The 21,935-nt window shown below is 40.9% G+C and overlaps 1 protein-coding gene across 1 annotated transcript in view; it reads right to left on the bottom strand.

The window, feature by feature from the left end:
* Positions 1-15,069: 15,069 nt before the first annotated feature.
* LOC147737084 (uncharacterized) overlaps positions 15,070-21,935 on the bottom strand; it is a 466,498-nt gene continuing 459,632 nt past the window's right edge. Inside the window, 4 exon segments of the mRNA XM_086922785.1 lie at positions 15,070-19,533; positions 19,535-19,598; positions 19,601-19,678; positions 19,681-21,421. Coding sequence (XP_086778911.1) covers positions 19,299-19,533; positions 19,535-19,598; positions 19,601-19,678; positions 19,681-21,421 — 2,118 coding nt within the window. The 3' untranslated portion in view covers positions 15,070-19,298.

Raw genomic sequence — 21,935 nt, 5'->3', positions numbered from 1 at the left:
GCATCTCCGTGATGTTGACAGAAGCAATCTAGCATCGAATGGGTCCTTGTGTTTCTCCTGTATATTCCCATCTTGCACTAGCATGTCTAATACCGAAACATAATGGTCGCTATCATGGTGTGGTAAAATACCAAAATCTAGTACTGAGTCCCACATTTTTGCATCCACTAAACATAATCAATTATGGACTTGGACCCAGCCCGATTAAACACAGGGTTGCCACATTTATCTGGCGTTTCTTGCCCGTTTAAAGCCATTAGAGGGGTACAGTTGTAGCAGGTATTGCCCACTGCCTAACTTCTTCGTCTAAGGACTCGCTCAGTCTGATGCACAGTGGCTCAAAGTGGCAATTAAAGTCCCCCCCTATAGTCTTGAGGTTGTGCTATGTGAGGGAAGAACAGGAGAATTGATAATTGCTCCACTGGTGGGGATTCTTGACTCCTACTGACTGTTCTTGAGAATACATTAACCAAAACTAGAGTTCTAGCAGAGGTGAATCTCAGCAATACACACAGAAGGTCATGGGACCCCATCTCAATCTCCCTTGCTGAGCAACCTAAATAGGTGGCAATTCAGATTGTAAGCTCCCGAGGCTCCACCTCGCACTGCAGGCACAGCAGGTTTGGAAAAGTCCACATAACCTGGTCGCCTTAACTCCTCCATGGCCTGGGTTTCCTGGAATAATACTAAATCATATTTGTCTATGAATGCCCCCCCCCCATTTACTGCAATCTAGCTTGCTCCTAAGACCCGCCACATTGCATGATGCAACTTTGAGGGTATTAGACAAGGTTTGGTTTCTGGCAGAGGCCTACCCGCTTTTGGCTCTCGCTTATTCACCCTGGGCAGACACCCCATGTTAATAATACTAGTAACATAGCTCAAATTTACAAGACCCTCTGTTGCTCCAGCCCCTGGAATCACCCTCCTCCTTCTATCTCCCTTCTTTATATTGGGAAGGCCTTAATTCTTGGGACAGAGTAGCTCAGTGGCTACGGCGTGGCTTCCGTCAGGCTCTACCCACGGTGCATCCTGGCCGGGCAATGTTCTTAGCTACTGTCTTGAGCATCAGGCACTCCCAACAACCTCATCTGGTGAAGTTCTTGACTGAAGGTCATGGGGACATGCCCTCAGCAGGGTCAGGGAGTCAATCCACCCCTTCCAAGATCTCAAACCTATTGTTTACAGGTGCAGCATCTCACAGGGGTCAGCCATATGAGGGGGATGTTAGGCACAACTGGGAATAGAGGGCAGGGGGTGTCGTGCAGGGTGATGGAGCCTACCCAGGAAACGTCTATAAAAATAGCCCAGTGGGATGATAGACAATGCTTTATTCTGCGCCTGCACCAATAGATCTATTAAAATCTAATCCGATACCTGTTTTGGATCCCTAAAATTGATAACAATGCAGGCCCCAGTTTTGTCTTTACAGCCTTTCCCAATCCTGGAAACCCTCTGGGTTAGAATAATGTCCCCAGATCTAGTGAGGAGAACACATCTGTGCCTCGAGAGCCAATGTAGAGATTTGTTTTTTGAGGTTCTTGTGGGATTCTCCTGGTTGCTATTCAATCCCAGGACTCCGGTTAGTACCGCAACGTAAGGACATGATGCTGAAGGTAGATTAATAAGAGGAAGATCCGCACCCCGCTGGTAGAACTATTGGCAGGCGGTCTCAATTCCGAGCCCTTTGGTCTGTTGACTGAGTTGCTGTTAGACCCTTCCCCTGCGCTGAGGTAGCACAGCCCCTCAGACTCAGCAATTGGGATTTGAACAGTCTGGCATCCTGTATCCAAGCGACCAGTTTGCCCCCCACGTCGTGTGAGAGTAGCCTCCCCGTACAACTGCTTCAGTAAGACAAGTTGCATCGAGAGTGGGCTCAGTTATTTGCAAATTATGATTAGGGCTCCCGTTTTTTTGGTATTCATTTTTTCACAATTTCCATCTGTATTTATCCATATTTATCTTTCATCCATCTTATTGATTCCGTGGAGGCTGCTGGTGGGGGAGCATGAAGGCCGGAAGCTAACGGCTGTGACGGAGCTCCTCCTCCCCTGTGTATGGCGCTAAACACCGAGTGCTGGCAGAGGAATGTCGAGGCGGCAGTAACATCGGCTCCAGATTTTTTTCCTGTCTCTTTGTTCCTTCGGTTCTTTGGAGAGGTGAAATAAGTTTCATTTCATGATTTCCGTAAGATAGCTGGGCTTGGTGGTGAGACGCGGATGGTCGGAGAAATCCCAAAACCGGCGTGGTTCCAGGAGACCGGAGCAGCAAGGGAGTGGCGGCGAGATCCAAGGCGAGTGTCTCTGGGGCTCACTGGATGGACAACGTTATTTAGGTTTGATGTAAGAGGGGCAGGGACGTCCCCTAATAAAATTGCCTTTAAAACGCTATGCCAAGGTTTATGGAGTGGAGGCACTAGAGTGCCATTGACGATTGCGTGGAGAAGTACTGTGTCTCTCAAGCATTGCGGGAAGGACATCACTGCAGTGAGTAGCAAGGGTCAAGTAAATCTAGAGGGGTATTTTGAATACTGCGGAGTACCCATACCTGCTCCACTCTGTGTGACACAGGTTTCTTACAGCAGCGGGCAAGAGCAGGTTTGGGAGCCCTGCATGGAGGAGAGTGGCAGCAACGTTGCTAGCCTGTACACAAACAAACCTAGTTCTACCCCGAAAGTACCTACTCTTAAGGCAGGAGTAAGCCGCTATACCCTTCGAAATCGAGCAGTCAGTATAGTGCCTGCACCTCAAAAGCCATTGGCGACCCCGCCAGTGATACAAATCCAGGCTGCGTCCCGGATAGGGAAGGGGAACTACACCAGCAGTCTTACCCCCACGGTGAAGGGAAAAGGTAAAAAGAGGATAAAAAGCACAGTATCGATCGCATCCACCGTTACCCCCTCCCTAAAATAATTTTATAAGGCCCTTTTGTTGTCTACTACAGATAGAGCGGGAAAATGGCCTCTAATAGTACCTCAACCAGTATAGGACCGGGACCGGGACCAGGTGCTGTAGTTATTACAACGAACTCACCCATGGCCATGTCCTCCCAGTTAGCTCAACCATTTCAGTCATCCCCATCTGTATCTCCACCTCCAGGGGAAGATAGGGTGCATCCATCAATTGAACTCTCGAATAGCTTTTCAGCTTTGGAGATTCAAGACTCTGTGCAGGAGGAGGAAACTGAAGCGGAGGGTAACGGCCCCCAGTTAGCTGGCGAGGGCGTTCATACAGGCCCTATTCTACTAACGGTGTCTACTCCTGTGAATACTCCTGTTACACTTGCAGATATCTTGCTTGGATTAAAATAGGATATGGGGAAGAGATTTGAGGAGATGGGGAAAGGTTCACAATTTCACAGACCAATCAGGTCGCTATTCAGGCATCCTGTGAGGTGCTGGCCAAGAAGGTGGAGGAGGTTTCATTACAGACAGAGGCCCTAGAAGCGGAGGTGCCCAGAATTAAGGAAGCATTAAGATATGGAAAAGCTAGCGCAGCAAAATCGGGAGATGAAGGATGACATTGAGAGACTTGAAAATCACGCTAGGAGGAACAACTTAAAATTTCTAAATGTCCCAGAAGATATGGAAGGAGGGGACATTAAGGCATTTGTGGTGGCACTACTTAAAACCACAATCCTGAAGGATTCCGCTGATGGCGACTCAGACCTACTAGTGGATATTCAGAGGGCTCACCGGGATCCATATAGGCGGAACCCAGGGAGGGAGCACCCCAGGAAGATTCTGGTGAACTTCCTGACATATGCTATCAAAGAAAGTATTCTGTCCATGGCAGTAAAAACCAGAGCTATAAAATCAACCTCCTTCTCCAGCCCGTTCTTCTTTACAATTCGTTCAGACATCTCACACACAACTGCTGCCAAGCAATGGGAGATGGGCAAGAGACTTCCTATATTTAATGCATTAGGAGCCCGAGCCCAGGTGAAATTCCCCGCTTCACTCTGCATAATGTGGAATAACCACATGTATAACATACGGCAGATTGATGAAGCAGATATACTCATTGAAAAGATCAAGGCAGGCAATAAAGGCCATGGTGGAGAACAGAGCGGGGTAGTAGCCCACAAGTAAAAGAGAATTTAGGATATTTAAAATATGGGTCTGATCTTAACCTGATTCTTTAATTAAATTATAGGCACACCAGGGAGGGAGCAAAGATCACTGCCGCCTAGCAAATACAAGATGAAACTAAGAATGTATCACATTTAACATACACAGAGGGAGGGGGGGTACCCGTCTAAGGGCGTACGCCTGAGAAGACAGGGAGGGCTCCCCAAGGGGGGTGGGGGGGTTGGGGGTGAGAAGGGTAAGAGGAGAGGCATGGATGGGGTAGCATGGGGAGAAAAAGGGAAAAAAATGTTGTCCTTATTCCATCATAAGTTTCAGGTTTTCCTGAAGAACAGACAGGTGTTGGGTTGGATGGCTAAGGAGGGAAGGATGGAGATTATAAATGGTCCTTAATAAAGTATCCTATATTTCATGGAACGTGAATGGTCTTAGGTGTCCAAGGAGAAGGAGATAGATTATGAGCTTCCTGGAGCAATCTTCGGCTAAAGTAATTTTCCTTCAGGAAACTCATCTAACCCCCACCGAAAGCAAAGAGATCTTTGAGAAACTGAGATGGATTGGTGCATTTTGTTGTTTGGGACAGACTGGAGTAAACAAGGGTGTGGCAATCCTGATTAAGGCAGGGATTAAGGGGTCTATAAAATCAACATCTACAGACCAGTCAGGGAGATGGGTTTTGGCACAAGTTGATCTTAGTGGTAGTGAACAGACCATCGTTTCCTATTATGGTCGTAATGTAGATGATCCTACCTGGCTACTTAGAGTCCAGTCCAATGTAACCGGGGTCACCTCCCCTGTGATTATAGGGGGGGACTTCAATGTACTCTTAGAACCTCAACAGGATCGATCCAATCATAGTTATTATGTTACTACCCCACGTTCTAGATGAGCCATGGTCAATATGATGCATGAGGTGGGTCTTACTGACCTTTGGAGAATCAAGGGGGAGGCGGCACCGGGTTTTACGTACTTCAGCAAAAAAAATGGGCACGCCTCAAGATTAGATTATGTCTTGGTAGATAGGTTAAGTCTGGAGTCTATGCATGATATAAAAATACCCCCTACCATTCTTTCCGACCATGCTCCCATAATATTTACATCTTGGATAGGGAGCACAAGTCGAACTCCTATACCCAGATGGACTCTAAAGAGGGCTGTATTTCACAATCAGGATATAGTCGCTGCTATCATCACAGCAACTAATAACTACTTTTCAGATAATGTTGGGTCCGCCCCAATCGAGTTTGTTTGGGACGCGTATAAGGCTCATATTAGAGGTCAGATTCATAGCCTCACTAGCTCCAGTAACAAGGAGGAGGCTCTTAAACTTAAAAACCTGGAAGGTAAAATTTCTCTGTTAGAGAATAAAAGATAGGGTGCTCAATTAGACAATTTGCCACAGGTTATAGCTGACCTAGAACATCTCTGGTTGGAATATCGCGGGTTGCTGGATTTAAAAAGTGGAGCGCAATGGGCAGCACAAGCCATGGAGAATTATGTGTACGGAGAAAAGACAGGGGCTATCCTGGCCAGTAAAATCAGAGCAGATAGGTTTAGAAATAACATAAATCGCTTAATCATCGACAATCAGGGTACCATATCATGCCGGCAGGAGATATGGAAAAGCATTTACTTTCTTTGTTCTCTAAATTATATGCTGAAGATGAATCTTCACCAGACTCGGGCAATACCCAACAGTGGTTGGAGAGTAAGGCTCTGCCAAGACTAACAGATATAGGTCGAGATATTCTTAACAACCCTTTTACGCAGGAAGAAAACGGAGTGTATATTAAAAATATAAAGAATAATAAAGCGGCTGGCCCGGACTCTCTCCCCGGAGAACTGTATAAAGTATTACAGGACACCTTAGTGTCACAGCTCTGTGAATTGTTTAACTATGTCCATAGCCCGGAGGGTAGGGCACACCCCTCCTGGAAAGAGTCTACAATTGTGCTAATATTAAAACCTGGAAAGGACCCCCTTAAGGCAGACTCCTTTAGACCTATCTCCCTGCTAAACGTGAACTATAAGATCTTTACAAGCGTTTTGGCAGGGAGATGGCAAAGTTAATCCCACAACTCATTAATTCCGATCAAAAAGGTTTTGTGCCCAGAAGACATATACAAGATTTAACCCTTCAGTTGATTGGAAGCATAGATCTAGCAGAGGCACGGTCGGAACCCTTGGCAGTTGCTGCTTATGACGCAACTAAGGCCTTCGACCGTGTCAACTGGGGATTCCTGTGGGATGTACTGAGCTCAATTGACTTTGGGGTAACCTTTATTAAATTAGAATTGGAAAAAACCATGTCAACAGAGGAGTTGCATAAAATTCTAGAGGATGTCAAAGTACAATTAGAGAAACACACCCAGGAGGTCAATGAACGTAAAATAAGAAAGTATCGCAGAGATACTATTTATTACAAGCTTGGCGAAGTTTATACGTGGGCTGACGTATATGCGAGAAAATGACAGAATCGCCCATACACCCAACAAACTGATACTTCGTAAACTGATACAGACACATCAGAAACAGTAGACAGCCTGGACAGCAAGCCTCCACTAGCACAACCACGCAGCTTTTTTTAGAGGTAGTTCAGAACGAAAGAGAAGACCCAGGAGATCAAAGAGGAGAGGTAAGCAAGGAGAAGGAAAAGGACCCGCCGCAAACGTGGAATGTTACAGCCAAAAAAGACAAGAAGAAAACACAGCATTAAACAATTTAGTCATTAATATATCTGATGTGGAGTTTTCTGATATACAATTACGTACTCTCCAAAAAGGCACGTCAGATGTTCCAACGGCACACACCAACCATTTAGAGCTTGACATTAGCTTTTACAAGCTCATGAGAAAATTGAGGTTGAGACATTTTTTTGAAAATCTAATAGAAGAGCGACAACCAGCAACACAGGATTCCCTAAAAGGATTAACCAAAACCAGCATGTTCATGGCACCTCTTAGCCATGAAACTCTTGATCTATATGAGCAACTGGTAAAACAGGATTTATCTAAAATTAACTGCCGCAAGCAAACTAAAATGAAGAATCTCATGAACAAAGAATTTGGCATTTTAAGATCAATAGCCAATAATCGATCAATCATTTGTCAAAAAGCAGACAAGGGAGAAGCATTGGTTATTCTCAATTTCAAGTATTACCAAGAACAAGTACGCTCTCACCTGTTGGATGAAAACACATATATGGCATTAGACTTCAACCCAGCAGCGGAAATCCAGGATACACTACAAAAAATTCTACAAAAAGCATTGGATAATGGGATTATCAATGAAAAATGAAAACCTATCTCACTACTCACAATCCTAAAGCACCACGATTCTATATGACACCCAAAATTCACAAAGATCCTTTAAGACGACGGTACAGAGCAGGAATATCGCCGCAAAAATATCGCCTAACATAAATATCGCCGCAAAAATATCTACAGGAAGAAATATCGATGACAAAAATATCGTCTGACCAAAATATCGACAGACAGGTAAGTAATATCGTTAACATTAATATAGTTGTAATAAATATCGTTTACAAAAACATAGTTTACAATAATATCGTTTTTTAAATAATTATAAGTAATGTAGTGTTTTTAATGATTATTTGTAGTCAAAGTAGTATTTTTAGTAGTATATTATTATTTAATAATGTATTTTCAGTTGAATTTAGTATTAATAGTTCCGTAGCGGGTTGTGGGTTTATAGGGGAGTAGGGTGGGAAGTAATTTAAATATAATGAAATAATACATTAATTAATGTTTTAAATGAATATAAATAGTGTAATAAATAATAGTTAATTAATTTCAATTAGTTAATTGAATAATAATTATGTAATTAATTATGTTAATTTTTTAATTATTTTTAGGTGTGTGTACAGGATTTTTTTAGTGAAAATGTTTTTGGGTAAAGGGGTATTTTTTGGGTTCAGGGTCAGTTTTCAGTTTTTGGGTAAAGGGGTATTTTTAGGGTTCAGGGTCAGTTTTCAGTTTTTGGGTAAAGGGGTATTTTTAGGGTTCAGGGTCAGTTTTCAGTTTTTGGGTAAAGGGGTATTTTTAGGGTTCAGGGTCAGTTTTCAGTTTTTGGGTAAAGGGGTATTTTTAGGGTTCAGGGTCAGTTTTCAGTTTTTGGGTAAAGGGGTATTTTTAGGGTTCAGGGTCAGTTTTCAGTTTTTGGGTAAAGGGGTATTTTTAGGGTTCAGGGTCAGTTTTCAGTTTTTGGGTAAAGGGGTATTTTTAGGGTTCAGGGTCAGTTTTCAGTTTTTGGGTAAAGGGGTATTTTTAGGGTTCAGGGTCAGTTTTTAGTTTTTGGGTAAAGGGGTATTTTTAGGGTTCAGGGTCAGTTTTCAGTTTTTGGGTAAAGGGGTATTTTTAGGGTTCAGGGTCAGTTTTTAGTTTTTGGGTAAAGGGGTATTTTTAGGGTTCAGGGTCAGTTTTTAGTTTTTGGGTAAAGGGGTATTTTTTGGGTTCAGGGTCAGTTTTCAGTTTTTGGGTAAAGGGGTGTTTAAATATAATGAAATAATAGATTAATTAATGTTTTAAATAAATATAAATAGTGTAATAAATAATAGTTAATTAATTTTAATTAGTTAATTGAATAATAATTATGTCATTAATTATGTTAATTTTTTAATTATTTTTAGGTGTGTGTACAGGATTTTTTTAGTGAAAATGTTTTTGGGTAAAGGGGTATTTTTAGGGTTCAGGGTCAGTTTTGGGTTTTTGGGTAAAGGGGTATTTTAATTATATATATGTATTATTGTTGTTATATAAAGTAATGTGTAAAATTAATTTATATGTCCACATTTATTAAGTTTATAATTAAAAAGTGTAGTAAATTTGTTTGAAATAGTTAAAAAATAAAAGTAATGTAATGTATTTTGTTAATAGTACTTCTATTTATTTATTATTTAATGTAATTTTAATTATTTTAAAAAGTCGATATTTTTTACATCTATATTAATTACAACGATATTTTGGAGTCGATATTTATGTACTTACCTGTTTAAGTATAGGGTGTCGATATTTTTGTAAACGATATTTTTGCAACGATATTTATGTCAGCTATATTTTTGTTATCGATATTTTAACACCCTACCAAGACGACCATGCCGTCCTATTGTGTCAACATGCGGAAGTGTCCATCAGCCAGTTGGCAAACTATTAGACAAGTACCTACAAATATTTGTTCAAACTATGGGCTCATTTATAAAATACACCACTGACTTTCTGAATAAACAGTTAAATGTACAACCAGAAAAGGAAGAGAATCTCTTGATGTGTAGCATTGATGTACAATCTTTATATACGTCCATACCACACTAACTTGGTATAGAGGCGGTTGAAAAGGCACTACTCAGGACGGAGTATGAGGAATCAATGAAGATTTTTCTGATGGAGCTTCTCAATTTTACGTTAATGCATAGCTATTTTGAATATGACAAACAGTGGTATCTCCAAAAAAGTGATACTTCTATGGGGACTTGCGCAGCTCCCTGCTACCCAAATATCTTCATGCATGAATATGAAAGGCAACACATTTTGCAGTCCCCGAAATGGAAAGACGATCTACGCTTATACCTTCGCTACATAGATGATATTTTCATCTTGTGGAGAGGCACAGAAGATCTGTTGAAGGAAAACATCATTGATCTAAATAAAGTGAATGAACGTATCCAATTTACCTATGAAATTCAGCACTATTCCATTAACTTGCATAAACTTCTTGGATGTAACCATACAGAAATCTGCTACAGGGTTTACTACAACCTTGTTTACCAAGAAAACAGATCGTAACAACATGTTGGCCTACCAAAGTTTTCACCCTCAGGCTCTTAAACAGCATCTACCATACTCACAACTCCTGCGAATTAAAATAATTGTCTCAGACCCCGAGGAATATACAAATCAATCACTCAAAATAATACAGAGTTTTCGTGAAAGAGGATACCCTGAAGTTGTGTTAAATAAAGCTGTTGAACAAGCTAATACTAAAGATCAGAAACTACTACTAGTGACCCAAAGCACACAGAAGGAACCCAGAATAACTTACGTTAGTAAATTTTCCAGGGATAGCTTTCAATTCAAGAAAATCATCAAAAAACACTGGTTGCTACTTCAGACTGAACCCGATTTCCACAATATTTTTAGCAAAACGCCACTGTTTGCCTTCAGTAGGGCTAAAAATATAGGTGAAATTATTAAACAACCATCATCAAGCACCACTGGTCAAATATACAGAGGCACAGTTCCGTGCTGGAACTGTGATAACTGTAATAACATCTTGTAAGGTAATAGTATCAGTCATCCCATTAAAGGGCATAAAATACCATTGCAAGTGAATGCCACTTGTGACACCAGTAACATTGTATATATGTTAAAATGCCCGTGTGAAATGGGATATATTGGTCAAACTGAGAGGAAACTGAAAATAAGACTGAATGAGCACAAAAGTAACATCAGGACTAAAGCTCCTAATCAGTCGTCGCTGCCCACTTTATTGAAGCAAATCACCAAATGAACCAGATGAAAGCATGCATTCTAGAAATAATTGAGAGATCGGAAGGAAAAGACAATAAGAAATCTCTCCTGACACGCGAAAATTACTGGATTTATCATCTTCAAACCCTGAAACCAAATGGCTTGAATGAAAGGGTTGAATTTCTATGCTATTTATAATAAGTAGTTCATGTTATCAGCTATTGCACAGTGTATTGTGAAAGGGTTGAATCTTTATGCTATTTATGAAAGTAGTTCACGTTATCAGCCACCATATAGTTTTTTATGTCATGACTGACGCTGGGTCTCTTTCTTACACTCAGTTACGAAGTTTAGCGTTTGAGTTATTGCATACATAACATCACACAGACCACTAAGTGTCATTACAGGAGTCCACTGTTTACCTTTTTACTTTTTTCAATATCTTTATTTGTTTAAGACATAATACGCATACTAAAATATGGGTATACACCTTTAATACTATTGCACACTGAATTCGCGTACTTAACCACTCCCCTCACGTTACATGATACACGCCCCTAATCCACTTTGGTGAAGGGACGCGGAATGAGCTTATGGCATATTGAATAAACTGCAGCATGTTCTCATTTGGTAAGCATTAAGTTCTTTCATCCCGTAGAGCTCTTTGAGACAGCTTCACCCTATATCGCACGGTCACAGCGAAGATCACACTTTTGTCGGTTAAACTACCATGCGTAAAGCGTAATGTGGTTAATGTTGTTCCGATCACGCACGCATAAGCTAGTAGCGTAGAGTTCACCACTCCAGCATGTGTATTGAAGCACGCCTCTTTACTCGTACACACCCGTACCACTCTAACATTTACTTTGTCAAACTTAGTCTCGTTTTTGCAACACTATACACTTGATTTAGCTTTCTTTGTGGACATTCCTTATATAACCATTAGAATACTAACAGTTAAGTTTATGCCTCAGTGATTTTTTATGAACCACGTGTTTTTCAGATTACTTACACGGCAATGCTCATTAGGTGGTGGATACTTTGCAGTGGCATATTCGCATTAGTGATTTATATTATATGTTTTCCAATAGATATTCCCCAGATGAAGGCACTAGCCGAAATGCATTGGGAATGAAAAGATGAAAAGTATACACGTTGTATGGATATCCAGGAGTGAAAAAATATATTGCCAACTTACCTGGATGTAGTAAATGATGAATAATATCACTTACGGTTGATAAAGAAAAAAATGGAACATTGATTGTTTTATTACAACTTCAAGGTTGAAATTAGCTGCAGCACGCAGCACCAAATCTGTGCCCAAGGAGACACGAGTGTGTTGGTGCTACTTTCTAGTTATAGTGTTTTTTCTCCTGAGCGGGGAGTCATTCTTTGGAGCACGAGACACATTCGAATGGGGTTTGACTTTTGTGGCTGTGCACGGTCAAAACTATTGGTAACCTTTATTAAGACAATGAGGGACTGCTACGAAGGTGCATCTGCTGTAATCCTATTAAACGGCTTATTGACACCACGTGTTAGTGTAAGGAGAGGAACTAGACAGGGGTAACCCATCTCGCCCCTCCTATTCGACCTCTCCATGCTGCCTTATCTCCCCATCTCAGCTGGGAAGACCCTAGTTACCACCTTGGTGTTTTCCAAAATTGATTACGGAAATGCCCTATTTCTCAACTCTCAGAAACTCGTTCTGTCTAAGCTACAGTCTATACAGAACGCGGCTGCTAGAATTCTCTTAGACATTCCTCGCCACCAGCCTACTACTCTCGCCATTCGCCAGCTTCATTGGCTTAGAGTAGAGAGCCGAATTAAATTCAAGGCCCTCTGCATTGCCTATAAGGCAGTGCATGGCGTCGGACCCAAGTTTCTGATCGATGCATTTCAGTTGTACACCCCTAAAAGGCTGCTGAGATCTGCCAACACCTGCCTCCTACCGGTACCCTGCACAAGAACAGCAACTTGGGGAGACAGACGTTTTCTGGTTGCTACGCTAAAGCTCTGGAATCTTCTGCCACTCACTATCAAAAACGCCCCCAACTTGATGAGCTTCCGTAGGCTCTTGAAGACATGGTTGTTTAACCAGTGAATTTTGTTTGTTTCGGTCCCGCTAGCCTACATATGCGCCGAGACACCTTCGGGTATTTGTATGCGCAATAAAAATTCCATAAATAAATAAATTGAGCCTCTAGCGCAAGCGTTGCGGCTGGATGATCGGGTTACACGCTTCAGGGTTGGAAACTTTAGCTGCAAGTTGGCATTATATGCTGATGATTTGCTAGTTTATACAGGTAACCCGGTTGAGGTTTTTCCCAGAGTGGAAGAGATAATGAAATATTTTGGCCAATACTCTGGGTACATGATCAATAACTCAAAAACCGAAATAATGTGCTGGGGGGTAGACAATTGGGAGGGAGCTGAAAGTAGTCAGTTTAGATACCTGGGTATAATAATAACACCGGATCTTAACATCTTAACACAGACCAACATAAAGAAGGTGGCGAATGACATTGATCATCTTCTGCTGAGATGGCAGAACCTTCAGCTCACAATCTATGGCCGGGTAAATCTGGTCAAAATGGTAATCTTGCCGAAGCTGCCATACCTATTTAATATGATTCCATTGACTTTTCCATATAAATCTTTGGCTAAAATTCAGGGGAAAATAGGCAGCTTTATATGGGCAAATAAAAACTCTAGGATCTCTTGGAAAAAGCTAAAAAGAAGATTGATGAAGGGGGGGGGTTTACGCTTCCTGACATCCACTGGTACTCCTTTGCCTTCCAACTGAAAAACATCCGATGTCTCCTTACCAGTCCCGATGATTCCAACAGGGGGCGGGTATTGAACACAATGGTTGAACAAGTGGGTGGGGTCCTGGGTTCCTTTATAAATTCAGTGCGCCACAATTTTACAAAAAGGTGCGTCTAAAGGTACTGAAACATGCAATTTTAGTATGGCTCAGAGTTAAGGAGAGATGGGGTATAAAGTATTACTCAGATCTTGCCCCAATCTTGGATTCCCCGGGTTTGCCGTCTTGTTTTGATGATAGTCTCTCTCTTCCTATTGGGAAAGCAGCGATAACAATGTGGTCGGACATAGTAACATCAGAGTGGGGTTTTACTAAGGGAGGATTTGAGGTTAAAGATCGGGGACTCCTTCTCTAGATTCAAGTACATTCAGATCGGCTCCTGGTTTACCGCTGAGAGAGACAACATAGGTGGAAACTGGGATGTTGAGTCTGCTCTCCAATCCCCTAGGCCGATGAAGAGGGAAGTGGGACTCTGGTATGGAAAAATGCTGGAGGAGGAGGAATCGGAAGCCCCCCCAATGTATCAAATCTGGAATACCTCTAGGTTGGAAGATATATCAATGGCTCTATACGATATATCTCTCCATTTTTTTTTTAAATATGTTAGATCAGCCTCCCTGAAGAAAAATCATTTATTTACCATTAACAGGCTATACTACACACTAAAAAAGATTGTGAAAGTTGTAAATCCCCCCCCATCTTGCTCAAGATGTGGGTTAGTCGAAGCAGACGACATACATGTTGTTTATGACTGCCCTATATTGGGCCCTTTTTGGTCTATGGTGGAGAAGGCCCTGGAGGGCATTTTTAAGGTGCAAGTAAGCTTGAATATAGCTAGAGTTTTTTTGGGGTTCGATACGGATCTTGTTAGTTTATTAAGGGGGCACAAGTGGGGTGATTTCTCAGTCTTGTTTTAATTGCACGTAGAGAGATTTGTAAATTATGGAACGACCCCAGCCCACCTTTGTATGAAAGTTGGTTACCGGCGGTACTGAGCACTGCGCGTTTAGAATCCGGATTGGCACAAAATGTAAATAGCACAGTGTAGGGCCCTTTGGTAGAATGGGGAAGAGAAATGAGGCTGGTCTAAGGCCCTTCTAGTCCTATGATTACACCATGGCTCGGAATAAAGGGGCAGGGCGGGACAGCCCAGGCTATCGCAAGAACATCAGCCCTAGGGCGCTCACGATGGAATGGGTTGAGAAAGTTTATTTGAACAGCTTTTGATGGAATGAGGACAAAAAAAAAAGAAAAAAAACATTCAGCCATCCTATTGGTATTTATGCATATTTATTTCACTTTTTAATAATATATGGAGTCTTAACATGGTGTATTTCCACATTTATTTTACTGATAAATATGCACTCATACTTTAATGCCTGTTGCCTTTGAGCAAATTAAGCAGTCATTATAGCAGAACACTACACCCACATGTAAATATTACCAATATATAGAAATATATAGAAATATATGTTAGCATATGCCTACATTTAAGGAAATCCCATCCTGTTTTTTGACTCCTGTGCTGTTTTTGCATTCAGATGTTGGTTTGGAATTCATACAGGGCAGTGTCAAATGTCACTCACGAAAAGCACAATATTCTGTATTTTTCTGCTTTCAAAAATAAATACAGACAAGAAACACATTCAGAAATAAAACCTTTTCTGTTAAAAATGATTCCTTTAATATAAGTGGTCCTTGTAAAACTCCAAACCACTTCCTTCACAATGCATTATATTAAAATGACAACATAGGTTAAATGTATCACAGTCAACTGAATAGTGATGAGTGCAAACCTAAAAGTCGAACTAGCTGGATTAACATGGGCAGAGCGGCCATTTAAGCTGATTAAGCCACTTCTGCTCAACCAATCACAGATAATGCTGGACTTAATTGAGGATGCAACAGCTGAATAGTTAGTGAGAGGGATATTATACAACTGACTTTATATCCTTATGGAGATATACATTAGCTAAGAGTAACATTTCAGTTCGATTTTGTTTTACCTGAATTTCAACCACTGATATTTGTGCCCACATACTTATACTTTCTATTCTTCTTACCTTTCTTATTTTTTGTGTGTAAATAAACGTTAAAAGGTCTCCACATAATCAACCGTATCACCTAACATGGCTGAGTTTACATATTGAAATGATACAATCAATATTCGGGTTCTCTTGGAGCTAAATCTCCTGTAGGAGGATAACATGGTATACATTTAAAAGATTTGCTGAGAAAATTAGTCAAATAAAGTGCAGTATAACACGTTGTCAGTCGTCCATGTCTTAATCTCTTTATTGTTCCAATTGTCTCTTCAAGTCAAAGATTGAAGACAATGACACTATTTCAACTCTTCCTTTTCATAATATTCACACATGTGAATGTAATGTTTACTTCGATACTACCACAGCCAACAACTGTTTCACAACAAAAAGGCTTTTTCACGGATGTTAAATTAGAAAGATTTATTGTAATGACAGTTGCTTGTGATAAACATTACTTTATCCATACCATAAAACAAATTACTCAACAAATCAAATATTTATTAATTTTTTTAAACTTTGCTATTGTATTAATTGCTCTGAATGATCCCAAAATTAACACCTACAATTTAGATTTTTCTAGGAAATGACAATTTAATCATGTGCAGGAGCATCAGCCATTGATAATACAGATTCACACCAGATTTCTATTAATGGTATGTATTGATTTTAGGCATTAATAATACCCGTTCTAAATTACAGATTAATCTACGGTTTTAGTAAACTTAAAATAATATTTCAAAAGTACTTCCCATGGAACCAATTCACTCCCATTCGACAAATACCTCAAATATAAATAAATAAGTTCATTCAGTATGAACATAGTTTAGGAAAATAAGTCTTTGGTACGTTTTAGAGATCTATAGCATGGTTGAAGTTCAAAATGAATCATAATTCAATACATGAAAATAAAGAATTTTAGATCTATATAACACAGTGCAAGGAGAGACAGTCAAGTTCAAAAATTAGTTTACAAGTATCCAAATTAGCTCCACTTAAAATATGGCACAGAGAATTGCTGGAATTAACCACTCTTTATTCTTCTCTTGCCTGCCACTTTTTGCACAGAGGCGCTTTTTTCAATGTTCTGTGCCTCTGCTGATGCAATTTCCTTTGATTTCACAAATAGGACAGATTAAAGTTTGAGGAGAGGTTCCGTTACCCACTGTTAGAAAGTGCAAGCTAACCACCATTGGCCAGTAAGAGATATGTTCCGTCCCATTTCCTCCTAAATAATTATTAGTTAAGTCATCTAAGGCAATATCGACATCTGAAACATGGTCTTCTACCAAATTTCCTGACAAAACATTATGCAAGTTTTCTAGAGACTTGTTTACTTGTCTTATTGAAGGAAGTCAGCAAATGTTCACATTTTGTAATTCCCCAGTTATATTTTGCTGTTGAAATGTGTGGGACTGTTGATTTTTATTTGGTACTGTTGATTCTCATCTAGTACAACCAGCACTTCTAAAATTCTTTTTAGAGTGCCTTGCATAAGCACTATTACACTCAATGAGGCAGAGGACATTGTTGGATTTATAGTTTAACCAGTTGAGATTTATTCACCATAGACTCCACTTATTGCAGCTTAGTGTGGCATCTACAATAATTTCATGTGCTTTGAACATCAGCTTCTACTTCTGTTCTGATGACATCCACACTGTTTTGTGCCCCTAAATCACCACTTGCTTTTGCTGTAGTATCTACTGGGATACTCTGGTGGATTGTCTTTCCATCATTAGCTGAGAGGAAATACTTGGACACAAAGTTTCTTATGAAACTTGGTAAAGGAGATCTAGTATCTTTCTTTTAGGAGTCAGCTTTTTTTCCCTCCAGATTCATCTTCCTTATTCACCTGAGAGACTTGTACATCCTGTATACATTGCTTGGGAATTTTTCCTGTTCCCTTAGACTTGATGCAAACCTCATTAGACCTTAATATTTGTGTGGCCATTTGTAATTTCTCCATTTGTCAAACACCTGTTTAACAATCAATAATAATCTACTCTGATAACACTGACGTCTATCACTTGACAGTGGAAGGATTATGCCACAGCATTCACAGGGCCACAAGCCGCATCAGAGCCCCCTCTCTTCAAATTTTCCCCACACTCTTCGACCACCACGACCAACCATCCTCACTTTGAAGCCAATAAGGGTGGCTAAGGGTGGCTAAACAACCTAAAAAGCCAATGCATGGTATGGCTGACCGCAAAGTCGGGGATGAGGTAGTCTACACACAAGGGGGACAAGCACACCATCCTCTTCTGTGGCTCTATTGTCTCATATAAACTTTAACTGAAGACCAGCTCTCCTCTGGAGTGTGCAGGCCCCTCTCCTCAATCAGATCTCCACAAGGTATGACAGATGGGTGCACCACCACACTCCCTGCCACACCATACATTCACCTTACCATATTCCCTTAAGTGGGGAATAGCATTGTGTGCCAAGGAGACAATCAACAAATCTCCATCTCCGATGGCTTTCCGCCATATGTCATGGTGAGACAGCCTGTAGGAAAAACAGATAGGACCTGAAACCCTTCTCATGCTAAACAGTGATGTCACATTGCTCATGCCACTGACAAGAGAAAGGCTGATAAACTAGCAAACATTACAATGATTATCTAGGGATCTCTGTCTAGCACCACCTCAAAAAAGACACCAACCAGGTTAATGATAATGGGCAATGCACTTGAACTCGCATAAGGACACCCCTGGGCATCCCAAAAAACAGCATACTACCTCCCCAAAGCGAGGTCCGAGGTTGGTCACTGTCTATCTCTGCCACTGAGTAGCTGGATCAATACCGCACCTGCAGCAGACGAGGGGCAAGAATAGTACAGGTGGATGAGAGTAAATGGTGTTTCCCCTCCTTGGAGATCACAACATCTTGTGTCTTTGTCCCCACAGGCCTCTAAGTTCAGGCACAGGATTGGCCCCATTTTCAGCTACAACCACCAGCGCCTTCTGTTATTTGACCGTAAGCCTTACGGCAGAGCAATTGATTCAGTGCAGTGCAGCGGCCCTACAATGAACTTTAACTGCAGCAAGAGATCCTACCATACTAAGAATAAATATGTGCATTTCATGAGGTCTTCGCTTCCTGACCATGACAATTTTCAGCCTTTCTTAGTTGTTGTAACTGTTATTCTTTTAGGAGGCCACTCTGAAAATGTCCAAGTATTTCAAGTTCCATCATTTTACTACGCCTAACAATTTTTATACAACTCCTAATTGTAAGATTACAAATCGTAATGTGAGATTGGACATGAAACAAATTTCCTGACTGCACTCATGCATGGAGAGTTTATGTTCCAAAATGTGCTTGACTTATTATGTTGCAATACGCCAGTCAGGGAATCCCATAGACTGTCATCGCTGAATCTCCTGGATGTTAAATTCAGTTTGGAGAGATAGTTTCTTCAAAGTTACTAGGTTTCACTTCTTACTGCAGCTTTTATCACATTCTGTGCAGTGGTAGGGTTTCTCACCAGTATGGATCATCTGATGTGTGAACAGTTTGCTTGTCTGAGTGAAACTTTTCCCAAATGATGTGCCCTAAGAGGGTTTCTCTGCAGTGTGGATTACTCTCACATTTCCCACACTACATCCGCCTTTGACTAAGTAGGTGTCCTCCAATGCTGGAACAGACCTTCCATTGAGTGAAGTTTTTCCTACAATCTGTAACTTTATTCAGATTCTCCACTGTATGGATTATTGATATCTTAACAGTGTGCTGTTCAGATTGAAGCATTTTCCACATTCTGCTCACAAATAGGGGTTTTCAGGTGCATTACAAAGAGACATTAAAAATTCATTTACGCAAAACACTATATACAAGGTTGAGGCAGAAGGTCAAATACATACAATTGATGATAAATACAATAGTAGACATAGAGGAAAAGTGTTTTGTGTAAATGTATTTTTTATGTCTCTTTGTAATGCACCTGAAATCCCAATAAAAATATTTAAATAAAATAAAATAGGGTTTTTAGTGTAGATTCTTTGATGGCTTAACATATTTTTCATAAGAGTGAATCTTTTCTCACACTTTCTACAATGATATGGTTTCTCACCAGTATGGACTCTGATGCTTCACCAGTTCTCCGCTCTCAATAAATCGTTTTCCACATTCTGAACAGTTATGGGGTTTTCACCAGTATGGATTCTCTGATGTACCAAAAGCATTTTCTTCAGAGTGAAGCTTCTTTTGCATTCTGTACTTTGAAATGGTTGTCACCAGTATGGATTCTCTGGTGTGACAACAGTGATCTCTTTACACTGAAGCCTTTTCCACACTCTGTACATTGAAAGGGTTTCTCACCTGTATGGATTCTCTGATGCTGCATCAGGTTGTACTTCACACTGAAGCTTCTCCCACACTCTGTACACTGAAAGGGTTTCTCACCAGTATGCGTTCTCTGATGTATCAACAAAGTGGATCTATGAACATAGCCTTTCCCACATTCTGTACATTGATAGGGATTCTCATCAGTATGGATTCTCTGATGTGACAATAGTTTTCTCTTTACACTAAAGCCTTTTCCACACTCTGTACACTGAAATGGTTTCTCACCTGCATGGATTCTCTGATGCTGCACCAGGTTCCACTTCACACTGAAACATTTGTCACATTCAGCACAGTGGTAGGGTTTCTCACTAGTATGGATTCTCTGATGCCGCTTCAAGGTGTACTTCTCACTGAAGCTTTTGTCACAATGAGCACAGTGGTAGGGTTTCTCGCCAGTATGGATTTTCTGATGCTGCACCAGCTTGTACGTCATACTGAAGCTTCTCCCACATTCTGTACACTGAATGGGTTTCTCACCAGTATGGATTCTCTGGTGTGACAGCAGTATGCTCTTTATACGGAAGCGCTCTCCACATTTGGTACATTGATAGGGATTTTCACCGGTATGAATTCTCTGATGCCGTACCAAGGTGTGCTTTACACTGAAGCTTTTGCCACATTCAGCACAGTGGTACGGTTTCTCACCAGTATGGATTCTATGATGTGCCAAAAGGCTTCCCTTCTGAGTGAACTTTTCCCCACATTCTGTACATTGATTGGATTTCTCTCCAGTATGAATTCTCTGATGTACTAGCAGGTTGCTCGCTTGAGTGAAGCTTTTCCCACATTCTGTACACTGAATGGGTTTCTCACCAGTATGGATTCTCTGGTGTGATAACAGTGTGCTCTTTACACAAAAGCGTCTTCCACATTCTGTACATTGAATGGGTTTCTCACCAGTATGGATTCTCTGATGCTGCACCAAGGTGTGTTTTACACTGAAGCTTTTGCCACATTCAGCACAGTGGTACGGTTTCTCATCAGTATGGATTCTCTGATGATAAAGCAGTGCACTTGCTTGAGGGAAGCTTTTTCCACATTCTGTACATTGAAAGGGTTTTTCACCAGTATGGAGTCTCTGATGTTGCTTCAAGGTGTGCTTCACACTGAAGCTTCTCCCACATTCGGTACACTGATAGGGTTTCTCACCAGTATGGATTCTCTGATGAACAAGCAGTGCACGTGCCCGAGTGAAGCTTTTTCCACATTCTAAACATTGAAAGGGTTTCTCACCAGCATGGATTTTCCGATGCTTCACCAGCCGACGCTGCTCACTGAAGCTTTTTCCGCATTCAGTGCATTTGTAGGGGTTCTCACCAGTATGGATTCCCTGATGAACAAGCAGTGCTTTTGCCCAAGTGAAGCTTTTTCCACATTCTGTACATTGAAAGGGTTTCTCACCAGTATGGATTTTCCGATGCTTCACCAGCCTACGTTGCTCACTGAAGCTTTTTCCACATTCAGTGCAGTTGTAGGGGTTCTCACCAGTATGGATTATCTGATGTGTGATTAGTGCGCTTGTCAGAGTGAAGTGTTCCCCACATTCTGTGCACCAGCAGGCTTTCTCACCAGTGAGGATTCTTTGGTGACTTAACATATTTGTCTTACAAGTGAAGCCTGTCCTCATTCAGGACAGATAGAATCCATACTGGTGTGAAACCCTATGATGTAACAGTGTGCTCTGCACATCAAAGTGTTTCTCACTGATGATATTTCTCACCTCAATGAATTCTCTGATGCTTTTTATCTCAGTGAAACTTTTCCCACATTCCATACACTGGTATGACATATACTCAGAACAAACATTTTGATGCCTGTGTAACAAAGAGCCCGTAGAGCCCGTACTGCAGCTTTCCTCAAGGTATGTACACTACGATGTCTCCCATATAAGCAACCTATGGTAAGTCACCTGATTTTGTTGGTGAGTCAAGCTCTTCTAATCCTCTTTACAATGGTATAGTTTCTCTAGAGTATGGATATTCTGATGCTTGCCCTAAGCTGATATTACAATGAAAATGATGTCACACTCCGTGCACATCTATGCTTCAGTCTCGTATGGATCATCTGATACATGTACAGATATGAGCTCTGAGTGACACTTTTCTCCGACTCTGTACAAAAATATGGTTTCTTGCCAGAAC

Source organism: Lissotriton vulgaris, chromosome 1_1, assembly GCF_964263255.1.
Source record: "Lissotriton vulgaris chromosome 1_1, aLisVul1.2, whole genome shotgun sequence".
Lineage (NCBI taxonomy): Eukaryota > Metazoa > Chordata > Amphibia > Caudata > Salamandridae > Lissotriton > Lissotriton vulgaris.
This window is presented reverse-complemented; position numbering and strand designations above follow the sequence as displayed.